The sequence below is a fragment of the Oreochromis aureus genome, linkage group 16 (genome assembly GCF_013358895.1).
Source record: "Oreochromis aureus strain Israel breed Guangdong linkage group 16, ZZ_aureus, whole genome shotgun sequence".
NCBI lineage: Eukaryota > Metazoa > Chordata > Actinopteri > Cichliformes > Cichlidae > Oreochromis > Oreochromis aureus.
This window is the reverse complement of record NC_052957.1, coordinates 30,917,941-30,940,923: the sequence shown is the minus strand read 5'-3', so window position 1 is coordinate 30,940,923 and position 22,983 is coordinate 30,917,941. Positions and strand designations below refer to the sequence as shown.

The following is a 22,983-nucleotide window of genomic DNA, read 5'->3' as shown; positions in this document are numbered from 1 at the left end:
GAGTCAAGTTACTTAAATCAACCAAAAACTGTCCTGTAGAATTTCCTGGGCTGTGAAAACCACACAAAACAGCTTTAATCATTCCTGTTTGCCCACGCATGAACTTAAGAACTGAAGCTATTTGCTACTCATCACAGAGACAGATACGTTTTCCATGCTTTTAGGTACTTTTTAACTAACATGCACACGTCTGTGAAGGTTCTTAGTCATCCAGGTCATCGTAGTCTAAGGCGCTAGGAAAGAAAAGTGTCTGGAATTCTTTACGTTTCCTTGAAAATGTTTCACCTCTCATCTCTGAAAAGTTTTGAGATCCCTTCCCAGACACCTTAAAGCCCACTCACATCCTGGGCCATTTGACCTTAGTAAATCACATGATAGGGTGGGGCTAGGTTTCACAATGGGTTCACCCGAAACCTTGGCTGATTGTGACACACACACACACACACACACACACACACACACACACACACACACACACACACACACACACACACACACACACACACACACACACACACACACACACACACGTTTTTACACCTTGGCTCGTGTGATTAGGGAGAGGATCAATAGGGGTTCCATGACCCTCTTGGGGACATTCCCAATAGGGCTTAAATCTGGGACTCTCCACCAATTGCATTTAGAACTGAAAAAGCTTCTCAGATGAGAAGTGAAACGTCTTCAAGGAAACTCCAGGCGCTTTTCTTTCCAAGCTCCTTAGACTACCATGCACATGGTCTCACTCAGATGGCTATATCAAGAGCAAGAGCATCTTTCAGCTTCCAAGCAGTAGAAAAGCTTTTCTACCTCCACAGCTACTTGCCCTAATGAAAGATAGTGTCACGTAGGCTTGTAAGGCTTTGAATAATTGGCAAAATATTAAGAATACCTGCTGTTTCCCCAGATCTGGTGAGTGAAATTCTGGTATTTATTAGTCTGCTAGTTAGCACTAATTACCAGACATGTGTGTTGCTAATCTATACAGTTTACACATGCAGCCTGCTAAGCAAGCTGGGAACGCTACGCACTGTCCACATATGATCAACTGTTTTAAAGTTGAGGCTTCAAAACGCAGAGTCAAGAAACCAATGCAGATGGTGTTTTATGGTGAAGTGATTTTACAGTGTTGAATGCTGACTATTTTGCAGCAAGTTTCAACTTATTTTCCTGAATAACTAGAAACTCTTTCAGTCAGTCAACTGAACAGCACTCATTACCCTGATCCAGAGGAAGGTCCATTTATGTGGGTCATCGGGCAAGGCCGATTCTAGTGCACCAACATAGTGACTCAAGTAAAGACTGCTTGGTCTAAAAGGAATATTATGCAAAGACCAATAACCCAGTTAAGGGATGCCTTTTTTTTTGTTTTTCACTGCTTAGGCTGTAACCTCAAGGACAGCAGCACAGGAGCATGCATTTTAACATCCTGAAGCATTAGCTAGATTTTAAGGTTGCTAAAAAACAAACAAATTATCTTGTGATGCCTGTTTTTGGCAACAACTGGGGTTTTTTGTGATGAAAAGAAGATGACAACTAAATAAAAACTAATGAATTTGAAGAGATGAGATCCAATTAAGTTGTGCAGAAAGGTCGGACGAGTTTGGAAGTGATCCAATCAGAAATAATCTTCATATACAGTAAGGTCAGACAAAAGACTACGACTAAAACTAAATCAGAATTTGCTGTCAAATTACCGTAGTTTTCGGATCATAAGCCGCGACTTTTTTCCCACACTGTGAACACTGCGGCTTATACTGACGTGCGGATAATGCTTTTTTTTTTTTTTCATGCGGCCAAAAACATTTTGCCTGGTAACAGTAGACCAATAAAATTGATAAGTAGTATATATACCGTATATATTTTTATCGGTTGTTAAGAGACGTTGTAATGTTGTTTTTGCAGCGTTCCGTAAAAAAACCATAAGCAACGTAATTTGTGTGTTACCCATACGTACATATACTTAAAGGTAGCCGTGTTACAGGCGCTGTTCGAGGAAAAAAAGCATTTGCAGTATGTATTTTTGTATGTTACCATAACGTTTATGTTACCATGTTTATGTTACCTTACGGATTAAATTAAACGTTAAAAATCCTCACGTGTAATATTTCTGTGCAAATATCTTATAATTGAAACGCATACGGCTTAAAATCCGGTGTGGCCTGTACAAGCACAAAATTGATTTTCTTTCTACAATTAGAGCATGCGGCTTTTAATCAGGTGCACTCTGTAGTCCGGGATTTACGGTAAATTTCACAACACAAGACAAGATAATACACAAACAGCCGCATCCTTTGTTTTCATACCTGCCAAGAAAGTACCAAGACTGGCCAGAGTTTGGGTCTGCCTCTAAAGACTTTTGCAGACACTGGATGGCATAGCTGTCCTTGGTGCCTTTATCCCCCAACTGTTCCACTGTGTGATGCATCCAGCCTGAGAAGAGCAAAACAAAACATCAGCCTTCACGATTCAACTGTAACAAACCTCCTGGCTTTCTTTTTTTATTTAGTGGTGATTACATACCAAAGGAGAATACAATTGTTATAAATCAAAATCCACATTTAAAAAAAAAAAAAAAGTGTAATGAAAAAGGTAAGATTTCTGATAAGATTAAGTTCTGTCTGCCAAAGGAGAAAAAAAACCAAAACAGAAATCAAATAAATAAAAACTTGTTACTTCCTGAAACTTTAACAAGAGTAACAGTGGAAAAAGTGAAAGAAGCAGTTATATTCAAAACGCTTAAAGACTTGATATGAACCAGCCTTTACAAACAGCTCCTCCCTGCTTTCAAGCATGTGCGCACGCACACACAAATTGGGCAATTTCATGCAAACACAGAGGCTCAGGAAGACTGTAGTGAGAAACGACAAACCTCCCACACCCTTCGCCTATACACCTGCGGCAAGCTTCACAGGTCACCTTGACAACCCCAAGAGGCTAGGTTAGTAATGGTCTTAACAAGTGGGTAAGCAAGGGAGGGGTGGGGGTGGGGGGGGGGGGGGCTGCTGTCTACATCATGGTAGAGAAAGAAATGGAATTGTCTCCACGTCCATGGAAAGAATCTAACATTACAGCTACCAAAAGCCTTACCAAAGGCTTCTACCAAAGTCAGCATACTGTACTGCTCTGCAACAGGTGTCATAATCATGTTTTCACTTAGTCTGTGGTAGAATATGAAACCAACTAAAAATCTTTTATGTAAAGGCAGCAGCGTCCCTCTAGAAATAACCTTTTTGCATTAATGCCTCGCATAGTGTTTTTGCATCTCAAAGCACAAATAATGTACAGTGGCTTGCAAAAGTATTCGGCCCCCTTGAACTTTTCCACATTTTGTCACATTACAGCCACAAACATGAATCAATTTTATTGGAATTCCACGTGAAAGACCAATACAAAGTGGTGTACACATGAGAAAGTGGAACGAAAATCATACATGATTCCAAACATTTTTACAAATAAATAACTGAAAAGTGGGGTGTGCGTAATTATTCAACCCCTGAGTCAATACTTTGTAGAACCACCTTTTGCTGCAATTACAGCTGCCAGTCTTTTAGGCTATGTCTCTACCAGCTTTGCACATCTAGAGACTGAAATCCTTGCCCATTCTTCTTTGCAAAACAGCTCCAGCTCAGTCAGATTAGATGGACAGCGTTTGTAAACAGCAGTTTTCAGATCTTGCCACAGATTCTCAATTGGATTTAGATCTGGACTTTGACTGGGCCATTCTAACACATGGATGTGTTTTGTTTTAAACCGTTCCATTGTTGCCCTGGCTTTATGTTTAGGGTCATTGTCCTGCTGGAAGGTGAACCTCTGCCCCAGTCTCAAGTCTTTTGCAGACTCCAAGAGGTTTTCTTCCAAGATTGCCCTGTATTTGGCTCCATCCATCTTCCCATCAACTCTGACCAGCTTCCCTGTCCCTGCTGAAGAGAAGCACCCCCAGAGCATGATGCTGCCACCACCATATTTGACAGTGGGGATGGTGTGTTCAGAGTGATGTGCAGTGTTAGTTTTCCGCCACACATAGCGTTTTGCATTTTGGCCAAAAAGTTCCATTTTGACCTCATCTGACCAGAGCACCTTCTTCCACATGTTTGCTGTGTCCCCCACATGGCTTGTGGCAAACTGCAAACGGAACTTCTTATGGTTTTCTGTTAACAATGGCTTTCTTCTTGCCACTCTTCCATAAAGGCCAACTTTGTGCAGTGCACGACTAATAGTTGTCCTATGGACAGATTCCCCCATCTGCAGATCTCTGCAGCTCGTCCAGAGTCACCATGGGCCTCTTGGCTGCATTTCTGATCAGCGCTCTCCTTGTTCGGCCTGTGAGTTTAGGTGGACGGCCTTGTCTTGGTAGGTTTACAGTTGTGCCATACTCCTTCCATTTCTGAATGATGGCTTGAACAGTGCTCCGTGGGATGTTCGAGGCTTGGGAAATCTTTTTGTAGCCTAAGCCTGCTTTAAATTTCTCAATAACTTTATCCCTGACCTGTCTGGTGTGTTCTTTGGACTTCATGGTGTTGTTGCTCCCAATATTCTCTTAGACAACCTCTGAGGCCGTCACAGGGCAGTTGTGGTCTCTAGATGTGCAAAGCTGGTAGAGACATAGCCTAAAAGACTGGCAGCTGTAATTGCAGCAAAAGGTTGTTCTACAAAGTATTGACTCAGGGGGCTGAATAATTACGCACACCCCACTTTTCAGTTATTTATTTGTAAAAAATGTTTGGAATCATGTATGATTTTCGTTCCACTTCTCATGTGTACACCACTTTGTATTGGTCTTTCACGTGGAATTCCAATAAAATTGATTCATGTTTGTGGCTGTAATGTGACAAAACGTGGAAAAGTTCAAGGGGGCCGAATACTTTTGCAAGCCACTGTACATATTCAGATTTTAAATGGTCAACTCCATAGTCTGTATTCTGTGTGACTGTTTTAAGGTCTGCAGGTTTGTGCAGGCTATACTGCATTTTCTTCATTCTTTTAATCAGTTAGTATTTTTAAGAGAAAAGTGCAAGAAAAAAGATTAGGTAATCTGTTTTCCAAAGATACATCACAGCACCTTTACATGATCTCTCACATTTTTCATCTCTTTCGTGGCACTTAGTTTTTTACTTGTCACTGAAAAAAGTGTAATTAGTCTTCTTGTGTTGCAAACTACCTCTGGAAATATCTTCCTATTGAATTTAACAAAATGTAGTGATACCCTGGGTGAGCTGATCTCACAGATTTGCAGGTGGAACTACAGGGTTTCACAGCTGTTTTATTTAATTTCAGTACCAAAAAAAATACAATGACTCAAAACCAAAACAATTCATGCACTCATTCGCCCCCTGCTTTCAAATGATTTTGCAGCACAAAACATGAAATTGCTAAACAAATCAAATAAACTCAACCACATAAGCAGTTCAAATTAAAAAAAAAACCCACTATATTCCGCAAAAAACTGTAGGAGAAGAAAATACAGTTCAGCACATTTCCATTCATTTCCAATAGTTCAGAGGACAACAAAATACTCCCGATAGCATATGCAGTCATACTATTAGCATGAAAAAAAAAAAAAAGCAAGATTGCACAAGCTTGACAGACAGATTGGGGAGCATCAGCAGTGATGCAGACACTGTGCTGGGCCGTGGTTTACTAGTCAATCTATGCCCTCAAGTATGGTCCAGAGCTTTGAGTATTGGCCAATAGAATGAAATCAAGGATATAAGTGGTGGAAATGAGTTTTCTCCAAAGGGTGGCTGGCCTCTCCCTCAGAGACAGGGTGAGGAGTTCGGTCATTTGGGAGGCACTTAAGAGCTGTTTTCCTCTCCACTGAAAGAGGCCAACTGAGGTGGATCGAGCATCTGATGAGGCAAGGTGGTCCAAGAGCTATGCTAATGACAGCACAGCGCGCTGGAACACAATGAAACTCTAAGTCAGGATAGCCATGGCTGTCTAAGATCCCAGAGTTCATGTGGACTGCTGTGTCTGTAGATTGTCAATGGAACCAGGTTTCAGTTATCATCAAGACCAAGGAGTCACAGGCATAGTGATTTCCAGCAATTAGTAATTCCGTGAAATTTTCTGGTCAGTCCAGCTTCCCTGCTTCTGCTCTTGCTCTCTATGACATCTGTCAGACTTGACAGCAATCCATGGCAATTCCTAGTGGTCTCACTAGGTTGGCAGGGCTATTGCAAGCATCGTAAATCTTCTGTAATGGGAAGTTTTAGCCAAAAACCAATTTCCAGCAAGTCCTGATAGGTACAACAGTGTTTACCACAACTATATACAAACATACTAAGCTAAACACACCAAACAAACCTATCTGTGTGCCTCACTACCTTGGTTATCTTGGTATTTTGGTGAGCCTGTGCAAAGTATACTGTCAGTTTCTGCTGTGGTCTTCTGCTGCTGTAGCCCATCTGCTTCAAGGTTCAACATGTTGTGCATTCCTGCCTTGGTTGTAACCAGTGCTTATCCGAGTTACTGCTGTCTTTCTATTAATTCAAAACATTCTGGCCATTCTTCTCTGACTTCTGGCATGAACATAGATAACTGCTGCTCACTGGATAGTTCCTACCAGACCAGTCCTCCTGGCACCAACAACCATGCCATGTTCAAAATCACTAAAATCATCTTCCTTCCCCATTCTGATGCTCAGTTTGGACTACAATAAGTCATCTTGTTCTTGTCTATATACCCAAATACAACGAGTTGCTATCCTGTGACTCACTGATTAGATATCTGCATTAACAAGCAGTTAAATAGGTATAGTTAATACAGCAAGTGTATATAAAAAACACAATTTACCAACATCATCACAGCGTGTGTGGCCCTTTCAATTTTTTTTAATATAAATGTATGCATTTACACATTTACACACACACACACACACACACACACACACACAAAGAAACCAATGCCTGAGTAAATAAAGCCAGGATTATTCAAACTAAATAAAAATCCACTTATTACAACATTTGATGTAAAAATACAACGATTATAGCATTCGCTGGTTGCAGATGTTTCTTTCTCCCCACCCAATTCTTTGCAGGAACACTAAAAACACTAATATCTAAAAAAAAAAAAAAAATCATTAGTCAAAAAAGTAATTAACTGAATACCCAATTATAGGCAGATGACCAGAACAAGACTGCCTCTAGGATTTAATATCTAAAATAAGGAGTATTAGTCCACAAGATAATGGAAGTCATCACTTAATCAATGTTGATTTGTATGGGGGAATGTGTGCAGCAAGAACCAATGCCACACAGCGCAATATTTACCAGTCTAAGCTCATTTGCAATACATGTCTCTAGCTCTGTTATGGACCTATCTGAAAACCACTTCACTGCATGCAAAGCAGTTTGTGATCTGAGTGCCAAAACCTGAAGATACTTTCAGCCAGTTTAATCCGCTACATTTCACATGTGGACATGAGCATCGGCCTACATCAGCAAAGGTCACTCACCAAGTTGTTGCAGTGTGGTCGCCTTCACCTGTGCAGGAAGATTTTCCGTCTGCAACAGACTTTCATACGCTTCCTTCGCTGCTCTGTATTTCTTCTGCGGGGAGAACAGGAAGAGGAGGACAAGCAAGAGAAGTAGACATGGGGGTTTGTTTAAGCCAGACAGGAAAGCCAGTGTTTTATGGTTCTATCTAGACAGACAAAGACTTTAAAGACCTCCTCACACTCATAATGTCCTTCCATACACAGACACACACACGGGGGAGGGTCACTGTGAAAGAGCACAGGCCTGCCAGACTCAACAAGTCTGGCAGGTGTGTGTGTCTGCACTTTAATGTATGTGTGCTTTAACGAAAAGGAACGCTTTATATTTTGGGGAAATCTGAGCTGCCTGCTGGTGAACCAAGGGTTTGTTTTAACTTAGTGAGCTTACTGACCTTTAGTCTAGATCATCAGGTAGAGTAATGTCAGTGCATGCACAGAATCTTCTCTTATCAGGTCTAAAATAGCCTTTTAAAAACCAACCCACCAGACTGTGTATGTGCAGACCTTGCACATACACAGTCTGGCTCTAGACTCTTCCTGTCTGCACACAATAAAAACACCTCTGGGCAAACACTGACACTTGGGCACACAAGCAAGAGAGATTCTTCAATGTTCCTTCCTGTGTCGACTAATGATTGTCATTGAACCTGAAGGCAAACAACCAAATGAAAAGCTGCATTTGGAACTACTACAACTGAAGAATTGCAATGGGGGGAAAATTGTTGGTAATGAAACCCTGCCATTACCTACAAGATCTGACATTTAGAGTCATTTAGTTTTAGATAATACTTGAACAAAACACTGTTACTGTAGTTAAATGACACATTTTCCAACAGGTCTTGATCATGTTGTTTCAACATGATAGTAACAGTAATGGTTCTTATATAGTGCTTTTCTACTCTACCTGAGCACCCAAAGCGCTTTGTAGAACATGCCTCATTCACCCATTCAAAAAAAAAGCACTTTTTTTCTATGCCTAAGTGCTTTCTACCTAACATTCACACACATTTACACTCTGATGGATGCATCAACTTGGGATCTGTGACTGGAGCAGCCAGGGATCGATCCAACAACTTTCCACTTAGTAAATAACCTGCTCTACCCCCAGTGCAGCATATTTTCATAATGGTATACTGAGGAGTGCATTAACATATTCAAACTTGGTCTAAACAAGGCAAAGGGACAGATACATGTAAATAAAAACAGTACCTAGATATAGTAACTCATCTACACCAGTGGTCTAGTACAAAGTAGGGGTGTAATGTACCTATATATGCCCTGAATCATTCCCAGCGGCCTTTGAGCCAAACAATAATAGTTAACAGTTAAAGCTTTATATTATTGGTGTTGTTCATCATAATGGAGTTTTTTTTAAATAATTGAATTATGACTAAACAGTACAGTTGTTCTTATAAGCCGCAGTATCTTAGTTCTTAAAAAGGCTGGATTACACTGAAGGTCTTCCCTTGTCAGAGAAATTGTTAAATCAATATAAAGTTATAGCAGGTGCGTAGTGCTATATTAATTGAGTACAACCTGAAATTGTTTGGCCCACATTTATCGATTGCTTACCTGGATCTCATATAAATGAGCGATGTGGAACTGAACTGTGGGGGTAAAAAAGAAGAGAAAATTAGAAATTCAGTTCATTTGTGAAATAAAACAAACAAACAAAAAACCCAAACAAAGAGAGAAATTAAGATAGATAATGGATCCATGAAGCTCAGTGGGTACAGACTGCTAACACTATGGAGCACAGATGGGAGGGGGAGTAGGACACTTTCCCCAGAGTGTACATGTAATCTGAAATCACAGTGTGTATCTGCAATGTGCTTAAAAGCACTTCCAGCTCGCTCTCTCTCCTTGTGCTGTCTCCTAGGCAACCCCAGTCTTGGGCAGAGTCAGCAGGGAAACAAGCAGCAGAGAGAGAGGGAAAAAAAATCTGCTCTGTAGAAATATTCCTATGCCCTTTCAATATGTGTTACATACCACTAGCAACACGGCACATCATATGTGATCATACTTTAAGTTGTAGTGTGTGACTGGTTGGCTGGAACAATTATAGCACCTATACTTACTTTCAGCTTTGGACAAAGTGCAGAGCTTGGAGTCGATCAAAGCCAGCTGAAAATGCTGCAGAGAGGGAAAAATTAAATAATTTTAGTGTGAATGCAAATTCACACAAATCAAACATCTCTGTGACAAGATTAAAAACAAACAAACAAAAACTATTTAACCTAGTTTTTTCCGAGAGCACAGAGCACTGGAGTGATGCTTTTAAGGAAATCGTGGAGAAATTTCTATTCTTCTCCAACTAATGTGCATTACCCAAATCCCCAGCATTTATAATAAACCATAAATGAACTCTTGCCACTGCAACAAGAGAGGACACTGATAGCTGGAAAAGCTAAGGCACAAATCTCACCCCTCCTTTCTCCTGTCCAACTTGTCCTCAAAATGAGACGCTGATATCCAGTGGCAGGCTATTAATGGCATCCAATTCCATCATCTGAACTAGGGTTTCTGGGTAAGGCAGATGTCTGCAGAGGCCAAGGCGTGGCACAGTACCAGGAAATGCCTTCTATATGGGGTCACTGAACTGATTAGCCCAAGTCACACAGCTCTTCTGGCCTTCTCGGACTCCCTTTAGTTCTTCCACAAAATGCCAAGATGTTGCTGACACATTGCTGTAATTTTAACTGTATTCAAGTTCATTATACGAGAAAGTGAAATGTAAAATTCCAGCAAGATGTCCTGTCTATAAGTGGCTTCAAAGTGACAGTTTTCATTGCAGTTTATTTCGGTAGTTAACTAATCTTCCAATTTTTCTTCAATTAGTCAACGATCATTTCAGTTATTCTTATCTCCACTTCCAGTGGGTAAACCTCCTCTTCTAGGCTCCAGTGTTTCACCTAGTCAAGTCTTCCCACCTGTGAATATCACTGTGTTGTCTCAGCCCACAGCAAATTAAAATAATAACTTGTACTAATTACTATTCAGAATAAACACTAATAATAATGTGAGAAAAAAACAAACCAAACAAACTAGCATACAGTAAACCATTAAACAGGAGTAGCTACATTATCGCATTTCACTCTTTAGCTAACAAAACTAAAATGGTGTTCGCTTAGCAAGCATCATGCATGAGAAGGTTCCGATAGGTAATCTAACATAAACATTACTGGACAAATTTGAACCTAAACAAAGTATTAACGCGATGCACTGAAATCCCTAAAACTGAAGCATTCAGAGCTGACGTCACAGCTCCAGGGTGCCGGCGTTTTAAATGCTCGTGCACAGCAGTAGTCCTGTCATGGAAGGAAAGCGCCAGTTTGCACAGTCTGCATTTAACTTTTGTTTAAAATCTCAGTTTCCATTTTCTTCCGTCCTCCTGTTTTGCCCTTCGCGCTACGTTCTTCTTCGTTAGTATTGTCTGCAGTCTTAGCAGAAGATATAGGTGATACTGCCCTATGGCTTCCTGTAGTGTATTGCAGTTACAAAAATACATTTACAATATGATGCATCGACAATAAAATTCCCCATGAATTTTTATAGTGGATGTCATCGATTATTTGGACAAATCATTGGAGCCCTTTTGCAGTCGCCTAGGGCTGCTGCACTGTAACCCTATGCAGTCCCAAATAATGCTTTGTGTATTTAAAAAGGCACCACTAGAATCTGGGTCAGTAAAACCTGTCAGCACCTGAGCACGAGGAAAATCCCAAAACCGGGAACTTCTTTCAATGACACGCACACTTTTGGAACAAACTGTACTGCTGCTGTTGCTGAACTCTGCTGGTCAAATCGAAGAGGATTTCTTGCTTTAACCTTAAAGGCAAGCACCGGTATCAGCCGTCCATGCTGGGGAAAAAGACAGCTACGAGCACAGGCACACACATAAAAAGGAGGGGCCCGCTGTCTTGGAGCGACAGCAGCCGCACAGACGGTCAATGTCAGCCAGATAAAAATCAAGAGCCGTCCAGCTGGATCTTTCTTTGCATGCTTCACCCTGGGCCAGTGGAGCTGACACACACACACGCACACACACACGGAACCCTGCTTAGGACAAACTCCCTTTTAAACAGCGCTACGAGCCACTAAACACCAGACACTCTTACTGCATCCACATGCTTTAATGTCAGAGTCAAGCAACAGAGGCAAAGACAAATGCTTTTACCTAGATCGCTTTCACATCACACTCCTCCTGGAACCCCACAGCATCCTCCTGTAGATCTCCGCCTCAGCCTCTTCTATCCTTTCCCTCCTTCCCTTTCACACTTGCTCTACCATCAGGCAGATAATGCAGCAGGATTGTCAGCTTGGCATTCCACCTCCCTCCCCATGTCTCGCTTTCCTCACTCTCTCTCTGTCTCTTTGCAATCTTTCTTTTTGTCTCTCTCCCTCCCTCTCTCACTCCACCTCCTTCCCCCTCTTCTATCCTGGTGTCACTGATTACTATTCAGCAGACGGCTGTGGTGGAGAGTACCGAGAGATGACACACAATACCTCAAAGCTGGAACAGGCAGGGAAACACCACCTCTACATCCCCCCCTCCCTCACCCAACCCAAATCTCACCTCTCTTTCTCAGCTCAAAGCTCTTCTCTATGGCTACGCAGCTCTACAGACGCAGCCAACTCATATAACCTCAATTTAAAGCACAATGGGGCCAAATCATTTCCTCTTCTCTCATTAACCACATTAGCAGACACTAATGGGATGAAATTGTCTGCGCTTTATGTGAAATCCAAGTTTGGTGCAGTTACATGCAGTGATTCACATTGCAATGTGTTCTTAGAAACTCAAGGCATCTCAGTCACTTGATGCTCTGCGCCTTGAAACATGCATCCTTCATGAAAGTCCATTTCTACATTCCCTCCCTCTCCCTCCCGCATGCATCCACTACAGAAAACAGTTTCTGATTCCTTTCTCATTTCTCTTTCTTACATTTATTCAATCTCAGCTCCTCTGCGAGAGAGACCACCCCTCCCTTTAGATAAGTGGGGCAGTTGTGTGTGTATATGTGTTGGCAGCGAGCCAGAACAAACAGGGAGGGGTGGCCTCCAACACCGAGTGAAGACGTGCAACGCGTGCAGCCTAGTTAGCTCCACAGAGCACCGTGTGTATAAACTCTTAAAACCTTTGGTAATAAACTATAAACTGAAAGCGTTAAGCTTTAGGAAATACTTCTTTCACCATTAACCAATACAGAATATTTGCTTGATATAGTTAAGACACGTGTCATGCATCTTAAATTCCGAGTGCTGCACACTTCGTTTCTTGCACATATACAGGACTGTCGGTATTGTTCTGGAAATGTAATTCACCCTGCTGAGTACATGCACATATTCACATCACTTCCTCTTGTGTCATCTTATCTGTTAATCTGATGACAGTGTGTTTTCTTTGGAGAGAGAATTGTTTAAATGTGTATGCTGCAGCTTTTTGCATCAATGACAAATTTATTTGAATTCATAGACCTCTGAACCGTACACCTCAAACGTGTTTCGGCAGGATTTCTACTCACATTCAAACTAGGTTACTTAGTCTGACTGAAAAAAAGAAAGTCAGGCAGATCAGGCAACACTAACTCACAACTTACTTTTAAGACTTTGTTTTTAAGAAAAAGTGACCACCTCGACCTTTTTCCTTCTGGATCCTCCATGGGCATCAGAGGAGAGGAGGAGCTCCTGTGCTGCTGACTGAGATCACAGCGATATGTTTCTGAGTTTGTGTGTCTGGCACTTATTATACCTTCCCCAAAAGATTGAGTAATGTATGAACTTCATATTCTGGAAGTCTGGAAGAATACTACTGCAGTGTTTCCTGTGCTATTTTCTGACTGTGGTCATTCAGAGTATTAAATACTGATTATACACTGATGCACCTATTGCTGCAATATTGACACTTACTTGTACCTTATTGGAATTTAATCTTTTCTTAGTTAGTTTTCTATTCTTAGTTCTGGTTATTTGAACTGTTATTTCATAAATAAATCACCATAAATAAAATCCTCTGCAATGGCAGTATAATAAATATTACTTTTGTATGACTTGTAATATCCAGTTTGCTTGTCTAAACTTTTGTAGTGCACTGGCATAAGTATACTAGTGCACACTACTGCTTATTACAAACTCATGTGACAGAACGTCTGAAACAGGACAAAGCCTAGGATCAGATAGCAATCAATCCCCAAAGGGATCCCCGACAACAGATCGGCAGCTAAGTCAGAATGCCTTTTGCCTTTTGTTACTGTCTGGACAACTCACAGGTGTCTGAGGATTATAGACACACGGGATAGATGATCCTGCAGCCTGTGTTGATCCAAAGGACTAGGGAGGTCAGATTTATCTAAAAAGTTAAAAGGCTCTTATCCGTGATTGTACATCGGAATTCATGAAACTTAAGTGGCATGAATGCAAAATGATTCAATTGTTCCAGCACTCTCATCAGGCAAGGACACTCTGCTGATGACTCGAGTCAAAATGTATATATTTGTTCTAGCTGCACTTCTAGCAGCTGTAGGTGCAGAACCTTTAGATGTGCAAGGAACAAAGTAAGACTGTATAATACACTTCATAACCACCCACAATAGCAAATGCTTCCAGTATCCCTCCAATATTAGCTGATATGACAACCATGCAAAGGTTGTTATGACAACGTTACAAGATAGCTCGCCTGCTTCCCTATGGCTTTACTTCTGACTACATTTATAACATCACGTCAGACCACAGCTAGCATTGTCGCCCCAAGTCCTTTGTGATGGATAGTTCAAGATATTTAGAATATTACAACTGAAATCAGTAACTTCATTATTAAAATGTGTGAGACAACATCTGTTCAGTAGTCCTCTACAGTGCATCCTCTTAAGTTAGACATTATTCTGCAGCCTCAGTATAGCAACCTCAGATCAACCATTTTATGTGTGCATGCATGCTTCAGTTCAGTCCAACATATTTTACCATCTCAGTGAAAATACACAAAACAAGACAAGGTGGAAGATATGACACTACTGAATAGGGATGTAAGAAAATATCGATACAACGAAATATCGCGATATTTCGTGCAATGATACTGAATCAATATTCAAAATCAGTGTTATCGATTTTTTTTTTAATGAAAAATTACATGCATTTACTGTTTTTACTTTTGTATGTTGCAATTCAAACTCCGGCCACTGGTTTGCAGTTTTTACCGCCTTTACTTTGACGTAAAAACAAGGTCTCGCGATAACTGTAGAAGCGTCTAGTTTGCCAAAACCAGCGAAGTAGAACAGTGGATGTGTGGCCAATTGTGCTAGCTAACTGATGACTGAAGAGGAGAGGATACAGCCGGCCCCTGCAGCTTTCAAAGCTGATGTGTGGACTTATTTTGGATTTAGGACAAAAGAAGGCGGTAAAGACTATGACAAGAGCTATGCAGTCTGTAAAATCTGCAGCGCCAGAGTCAAATATTCCGGTAACACAACAAATTTAAGAACACGCATGTCTAGATACCATAGCAACGTAGCATCAAATGCTAATTTTAAAACGAAACGAGGTGACCCCGCTCAACGGACAATTGAAGAAGTTAACTTTTCGAAACTACCAGCATCTTCAACTCGTGCAACAAAAATAACACAGTCAGTACTTGTTTTTATTTGCAAAGACATGCGCCCTCTGAGTGTTGTGGAGAATAAAGGATTTCGTAATATGATTAAAACGCTGGAGCCCCGTTACACCGTTCCTTCCTGACAACACATCACGGACATCGCTCTGCCAAAGTTGTACCAAGAAGTCAAAGCGACAGTGCTGGACTCCCTCAGCTCGGCAGAGACAGTTGCTTTGACATGCGACGCTTGGACTTCAAGAGCCACTGAATCGTACGTAACTGTTACAGCACATCACATAACGGACCAGTGGAACCTTCAGTCTCATGTACTACAAACACGAGCCATGCATGACAGTCACACAGGTGAGCACATTGCAGCGTTACTAACTGACACTGTGGCTGAATGGGGATTGAACACAAAGGACCTTGTTGTTGTTACCGATAATACACCAAACATGGCTCTCGCAGCTAGACTTGCAGGCATGACGCACATACAATGTTTTGCACACAGTCTGAATCTCGCCTCACAGAAAGCACTGAAAATACAATCCGTGGTGCGACTTCTCGGGAGGATCCGACGTGTAACAGCCTTTTTCAGGCGCAGCACCACAGCCAGCAACCAGTTGAAGCAGAAACAGTGCCTCCTTCAGCTACCAGCTCACAGATTGATCACGGACATAACAAGGTGGAACAGCTCCTATGATATGATAGAACGATTTTTAGAACAGCAACCAGCCATCTGTGCAGCTCTGCTTTCTGCAGAAGTTAGGAAGAGTGAAAAAGAAATTTTCACATTAAGTAAGTCTGACATCACATGTGTAGAAGAAGTTGTCAGGGCACTCAAGCCTATGAAGGACGCCACCCTGGTGATGTCAGAGGAGAGTATGCCAACCCTGTCCATCATTGCTCCTCTTCATGCCAAGCTTGTGATGGGTGCACAAGAAAGTGTTGATGATGCACCGACAGTAAGGGACATTAAAACTGCCATAGCAGAAGATCTGGGAAAGAGATATGTAAATGAGAGGGAGACACTATGGATGGCATCAACAGTTGATCCTTGGTTTAAGGACCTGCCCTTCCTGTCTGAAGCAGAGACCAGTGAGACCTATTCCAGACTGTTGGACACTGTGGTGACTGTGATAAAGAAGGAAAAAAATGTAAGTAAATAAATGAATTTATTTGGAAAAATTCAACTGACGTTATAAGCAAGTGAATAAAGTTTAAAAAAAAAACGCATATTGATGACATTTGTCATTAAATATTAGTGAAAAACAGAGTGAATCTTGGATTTGAATTTTGACTTTCTGACATTTTTCAGCAGCAAGAGAATAAGGAGACTGACAAACAGGTGGAGGAAAGAATGTCACAGAGGAGGCTCATCACCCACATATCAAAGACAGCTTTGACTCCATCCCTCGGCCACCCCTAAAGAGACAGAGGACCTCATGTGCATTCCTCATGTGCGTAGCTCGGAGCTACGTTTGCCTCTACTAGTGACAATACTGCACCAAAATCAGAACATGATGTTGCTGCAGCTGAGATCAAGAGGTATAGAGATGAGACCCCTTTGCCTCTCACAGGAAATCCTCTCAGTTGGTGGAAGGACCATGAACAGGAATACCCTCACCTATCCAAAGTAGCAAAGAGTTTCCTATGCATTCCTGGAACAAGTGTCTCTGCAGAGAGAGTTTTCTCCTCTGCAGGAGACATAGTAAATGCACAGAGAAGTGTCCTGAGAGCTGACCATGTCGATCAGCTTGTATTCCTGCACAAAAATCTGGAAATTGAACAATAACCACTGAGAAAACACTAAACATGTAAAATCTCTGATATGAGAATGTTTGACATTTTGGTTGAGTCTCATAAGCACTTTTATTTAGATGAGTAAATTCCTTTTTCAGGTTGTACTAAAAGTGTTCCATTGATGGACACTGCAGAGCTGTACTTTATTTTAATAGCACTTTACATTGTTTGTTAATGTTTACTTGGATGGATTCTTCAAGCAATTTCATTTTTGATTTATATTTGTTTATGTTAAGGTCACATAAAAAGTGCTTTGTTTTGATGCTCCATAGAGCAGTTTTTGGATAAGTATTTTACAATCATAGTACTTAGAAAGACTTCAGTGTTACATGTTTACTTTTTTCATGTTAAAAAAAATACTTGATATTTCAGTAAAGTAGTTTTTGTTTGTTTATTTGACATGACTTCTAATAAGGCAGATGTTAATTTCTCCATTCATTTTGAACTTAGAGAGAGTGTTTTTGTTTCAGATGTTTCATGTCAAGCATTTAACAGTTTGGACTGTTTACTGTGGGTTTTCCAAACTAAATTCAGTCCTACTAAACACAAATATCGTCTGGCTTTTAGTATCGCAATGTATCGTATCGTCTACCCTGTATTATGATACATATTGTATCGCCAGATTCTTGCCAATACACACCCCTACTACTGAAAGTAAAATCCTTAAAACACAGACTGGATTCTGTCTCAAACTTCATATCTATTTAGATTTACAGACACTATCTCTACTTTTAAGATTAAGCTTAAAACAGTCCTTTTTGCTAAAGCATATAGTTAGAACTGGACCAGGTGACCCTGAATCCTCCCTTAGTTATGCTGCAATAGGTGAGTATTTCTTTTTCAGTCACCTTTCTCACTCACTATGTGTTAATAGACCTCTCTGCATTGAATCGTACTTGTTATTAATCTCTGTCTCTCTTCCACAGCATGTCTTCTATCCTGTTTTCCTTCTCTCACCCCAACCGGTCGCATCAGCTGGGTGGTCCTCCCTGAGCCTGGTTCTGCCGGAGGTTTCTTCCTGTTAAAAGGGAGATTTTCCTTCCCACTGTCGCCAAAGAGCTTGCTCATAGGCGGTCATTTGATTGTTGGGTTTTTCTCTGTATGTATTATTGTAGGGTCTACTGTACAATATAAAGCGCCTTGAGGCGACTGTTGTTGTGATTTGGCGCTATATAAATAAAACTGAATTGAAAGTGAATTGAATTGAATTTACCTTTAAGCTTGACTCGTAGTCTGTGTTGACTTTAAACATGAATCCCAGTCTCAGATGAATCTCTTTAGCTCTTGAGAAACTGGGATTGATGTAAAGCACCTCCTGGAATGCCTTGATTGCCCTGGAAAAAGACCACAAAAATAGGAGGATTAATAAGAACAGAAACAATACAAACAGTTAACCTAATAAAATATGCCAATATAGCCCATGTGGACACTTTACTACACTACCGATCAATAAAAATAATAATAATAATAATAATACTAATAATGATAATAATGAGGTAATAATATGGAGTATAAAAATGTCCAAGGTAACCAGATAAGTGTAAATGCTACTTTGAAAAGAAAAAAAAAAAAAAAACTCGGTTTTACAAATGGGATTTCACTCATTTACCATCTCAGAAATTAGGTTGAGATAAGGGATGAGGACCTAATATTAGCCATTTAAGGCAGCAAGATGCGTTGCTTGATGCTACTTTTACAAAAAAAAAAAAAAAAAAAAAAAAATTCGTAATCATTTCACTGTACAAACAGCTGCAGGCAATTTGTTTACTTCAATTAGATAAAAATGGCTTCAGCAATGTATCAGTATATTGTACTGTAGCCTTTACAGGGAGTGCAGAATTATTAGGCAAATTAATATTTTGTCCACATCATCCTCTTCATGCATGTTGTCTTACTCCAAGCTGTATAGGCTCGAAAGCCTACTACCAATTAAGCATATTAGGTGATGTGCATCTCTGTAATGAGAAGGGTGTGTGTCTAATGACATCAACACCCTATATCAGGTGTGCATAATTATTAGGCAACTTCCTTTCCTTTGGCAAAATGGGTCAAAAGAAGGACTTGACAGGCTCAGAAAAGTCAAAAATAGTGAGATATCTTGCAGAGGGATGCAGCAGTCTTAAAATTGCAAAGCTTCTGAAGCGTGATCATCGAACAATCAAGCGTTTCATTCAAAATAGTCAACAGGGCCGCAAGAAGCGTGTGGAAAAACCAAGGCGCAAAATAACTGCCCATGAACTGAGAAAAGTCAAGCGTGCAGCTGCCAAGATGCCACTTGCCACCAGTTTGGCCATATTTCAGAGCTGCAACATCACTGGAGTGCCCAAAAGCACAAGGTGTGCAATACTCAGAGACATGGCCAAGGTAAGAAAGGCTGAAAGACGACCACCACTGAACAAGACACACAAGCTGAAACGTCAAGACTGGGCCAAGAAATATCTCAAGACTGATTTTTCTAAGGTTTTATGGACTGATGAAATGAGAGTGAGTCTTGATGGGCCAGATGGATGGGCCCGTGGCTGGATTGGTAAAGGGCAGAGAGCTCCAGTCCCACTCAGACGCCAGCAAGGTGGAGGTGGAGTACTGGTTTGGGCTGGTATCATCAAAGATGAGCTTGTGGGGCCTTTTCGGGTTGAGGATGAAGTCAAGCTCAACTCCCAGTCCTACTGCCAGTTTCTGGAAGACACCTTCTTCAAGCAGTGGTACAGGAAGAAGTCTGCATCCTTCAAGAAAACATGATTTTCATGCAGGACAATGCTCCATCACACGCGTCCAAGTACTCCACAGCGTGGCTGGCAAGAAAAGGGTATAAAAGAAGAAAAACTAATGACATGGCCTCCTTGTTCACCTGATCTGAACCCCATTGAGAACCTGTGGTCCATCATCAAATGTGAGATTTACAAGGAGGGAAAACAGTACACCTCTCTGAACAGTGTCTGGGAGGCTGTGGTTGCTGCTGCACATAATGTTGATGGTGAACAGATCAAAACACTGACAGAATCCATGGATGGCAGGCTTTTGAGTGTCCTTGCAAAGAAAGGTGGCTATATTGGTCACTGATTTGTTTTTGTTTTGTTTTGAATGTCAGAAATGTATATTTGTGAATGTGGAGATGTTATATTGGTTTCACTGGTAAAAATAAATAATTGAAATGGGTATATATTTGTTTTTTGTTAAGTTGCCTAATAATTATGCACAGTAATAGTCACCTGCACACACAGATATCCCCTAAAATAGCTAAAACTAAAACAAACTAAAAACTACTTCCAAAAACATTCAGCTTTGATATTAATGAGTTTTTGGGTTCATTGAGAACATGGTTGTTGTTCAATAATAAAATTATTCCTCAAAAATACAACTTGCCTAATAATTCTGCACTCCCTGTATGGTCAGTGGACAGTGTCTTCCCTAGTTTCTTCCCATTATTCTTCTAGGTGCTGCAGATACTACTGTATATTGGTATCTACCAGCCCAAATCTATGATACACATGATTCCATGTGGGCTTCACGCATGTGTTTTTTCCCAAAAGTACATTTGTTTTCCTCTTTGCTTGCTTGCAAAGTTCACAACAGGGTCAACTATGTGGAGGCACTCAATCAACTCATCACTGTAGTAAAGATGTAGTTATGTGCACTTTGTTAGCTTACTATATTCATAAGATGGTTTTTCATGGCAAGTAGTCTGGTGGGAGCCAGAGACATCTCACTTGAGCTGTTACATGTTTGCATACATATAGAAGCATAACTTGTAGCTAAAGAAACCATTTCAGGGCTACAATATTTAACTGAGTAATTCCAATAACTCGATTATAAAAAAAAAAATTTCTCAACACGAACTTTGCTTCGATGCTTCGGTTAACGCATGGCTCTGTATTGCGCCAATGTGTTAAATGATGTAAACATGAGGGTTTCACACGCAAGTGCGACTAAAAATGGACCTTCAGTATAAATGTGTTTAGGAGCAGCGTGTGAATAAAAAGTCTGACAACATTAAGCCCACACAGGCCCCAGTTTTAAACAAAAACACTGATAAAATAACAGCAGCAGTAGTGATAAAGTTGGCACAGTTTAACGTGGACCCGGAGTCTGTTTACACAACGCAAAGAGCAAAGAGGTGGAGCCATTACCGAGATGGTGAGCTCGGGTAGAGTGAAAGAAAAACGTGTTTCTAGTGTCGTAAACAGCAGCGCTCTTCCTGTGATCACCATTAATGCCTTTAGTGGAAAAAAAGCGAGCGGGAGTCCTTCATCAAAACACCCGATCAACAAACTCTGATGTAAAGAAAAGCAAAACTTTGTAGCTACTCCATCCACCGCCATTTGTTTTACACAGATAAAAATCTGCAGTAAATCTGAAGAAGTTGTATAAAAATGTGCAGATGAACACTTAACGTAGTCTGACACCATGTTTAAATTGTACATTGTGGCTTCAAAGTCAGGGACCAGGGTCTGAGACCACTTGTAGTCAACTTGCCCGTCTTCAAATCAACACTGGTGTGTCAATATGGCGGTAGAATGGGGATAAAACAGCAATAAGACCCAGTTGGTCCGCTACCACTGTTTTGTTTTGTTTTGTTTTGTTTTGTTTTTTTTGGGGGGGGGGGGGGTTCCTCTAAATCAGTTCATGAGCAACTTGGCACTTATGACATGTGGTTTAACACATTTGTTAAGCATTGTACATGCAATCTGTTTGTGATAATACTGCAATCTCAAATCTGTTCCCGCCTACATCTGACCTGCAGAGCTGTACCCTGGGCCAGGGACGGACTTGCCAGCTTTGGACCGTGCAGAATCAACTCCCTCAGCCACAGGCTGGGCCAGATCTAAACACGGCAAACTTTGAACTTATTTATTTCTAAACAAGTAAAGACGTAGCAAACTATATGCATTTCACCTAGAGCAAAAGTCAGGGAGCAAGTAACAAGGCTGAAGAGGAATCGGTAAATATGATACAAATGTAAACACTTCTGTTTGAAATTGTTGGTAACTGTGTGAAGGCTTGAGGACTGAGACTCGAATGGAGCGCAGGATTTGACCTTAGAGTTGCTTTATTGCAAACTGTTCCTCCATATGAGCCTGAAATCCATGTGTAACACCTGACATATACGATGTTTAGAAGAACAAAACATTATTTATTGTCAGTTCCAAGCTGTCCGCATGTTAATGAAGATGCTCTTACTGTGCCGGGTGTTCAAATATGATCGATCAGGGGTTTTCTACAGTGTGCGAAACATAACTGATGCGATGCACCGGGGCTGCTGTCTCACATCCTACAGTTAGAAAGCCTTGCTGTGAGAGGATCTCTGAAAAAATGTCATGCAAAGTTTACTGGCTTTGCAAATGATGACTTTTCCACTCGATAAAAGTTAACGTGAAGGTTCCTGATGGTTAGAGACAAATACAATCGCATGGCAGGATGCTGTAAACGGACCAAACTTCAGTCAGGAGAACAACTGAGATAATCCATCCACAATACGAGGTTAGTCATTAATATATTGCGACAACATGGGAATAGAGCAGCTGTGATAGAACACAGCATTAATGAATCAATGGTACAGAAGTGGAGGAAGCAAGAAGAATGAGTTGAATAAAGTTAGATTTATCTGACTGCTTTGTTTCGCTTAATGTGCCTTATAATCCCGTGCACCTTATGGTCCGAAAAATATGTATTTGACTTTTTTATTTGGCACACTGCAGTTTAATGTTGCAAAGCACCTCTTTTTAACTTCAGTGGATATTATACATGGTTATGCTCAGGATATGTCAGCCCATTTCTACTGGAAATGCCTTTTGGTTAAACTTTCAGCAAGGAATTTGCATTTGCACTGTTAAATTTTTATATAGCTGTAATGCACATAAAAAACAGCTGCTTGTTTAAGTGAAAATAAATGGATGGGTTTTTGGTTTTTTTTGTGCTAGCAAAGTTGTGGAGTTGTATTTTGTCTCGCAGAAATTATATCGTCAGTTATATTGTTATCGCAAATTTTCAAATATATATCGTGATATATATTTTTGGCCATATCGCCCTGCTCTACTGCTCACTATAAAAAAAAAAACAAAGAAAGTAAGCTGAATCCTTGTATGTGTCTTGCATTAGA

General features: G+C 40.7%; 2 protein-coding genes across 5 annotated transcripts in view; one reads left to right on the top strand and one right to left on the bottom strand.

The window, feature by feature from the left end:
- kdm6a (lysine (K)-specific demethylase 6A) overlaps nucleotides 1-22,983 on the bottom strand; it is a 55,754-nt gene that overhangs the window by 18,251 nt on the left and 14,520 nt on the right. For 2 of the 4 annotated variants that reach the window (XM_039600464.1, XM_031728240.2), the window contains exons 6-10: nucleotides 18,100-18,220; nucleotides 9,574-9,628; nucleotides 9,068-9,102; nucleotides 7,454-7,547; nucleotides 2,304-2,430 (exon numbers count right to left, since the gene is read on the bottom strand). In XM_039600464.1, the coding sequence (XP_039456398.1) occupies nucleotides 2,304-2,430; nucleotides 7,454-7,547; nucleotides 9,068-9,102; nucleotides 9,574-9,628; nucleotides 18,100-18,220 (432 nt within the window). Of the gene's footprint in view, nucleotides 1-2,303; nucleotides 2,431-7,453; nucleotides 7,548-9,067; nucleotides 9,103-9,573; nucleotides 9,629-11,672; nucleotides 11,947-17,782; nucleotides 17,799-18,099; nucleotides 18,221-22,983 lie in introns of those variants that run through there. The other 2 variants (XM_039600466.1, XM_039600465.1) reach the window with 2 other exon arrangements.
- On the top strand, nucleotides 14,821-16,952 carry LOC120433709 (zinc finger BED domain-containing protein 4-like). Its single transcript, XM_039600467.1, has 2 exons — nucleotides 14,821-16,240; nucleotides 16,402-16,952. The coding sequence occupies exons 1-2, from the start codon at nucleotides 15,428-15,430 to the stop codon at nucleotides 16,510-16,512; spliced, it is 924 nt and encodes a 307-aa protein (XP_039456401.1). The 5' UTR covers nucleotides 14,821-15,427; the 3' UTR covers nucleotides 16,513-16,952.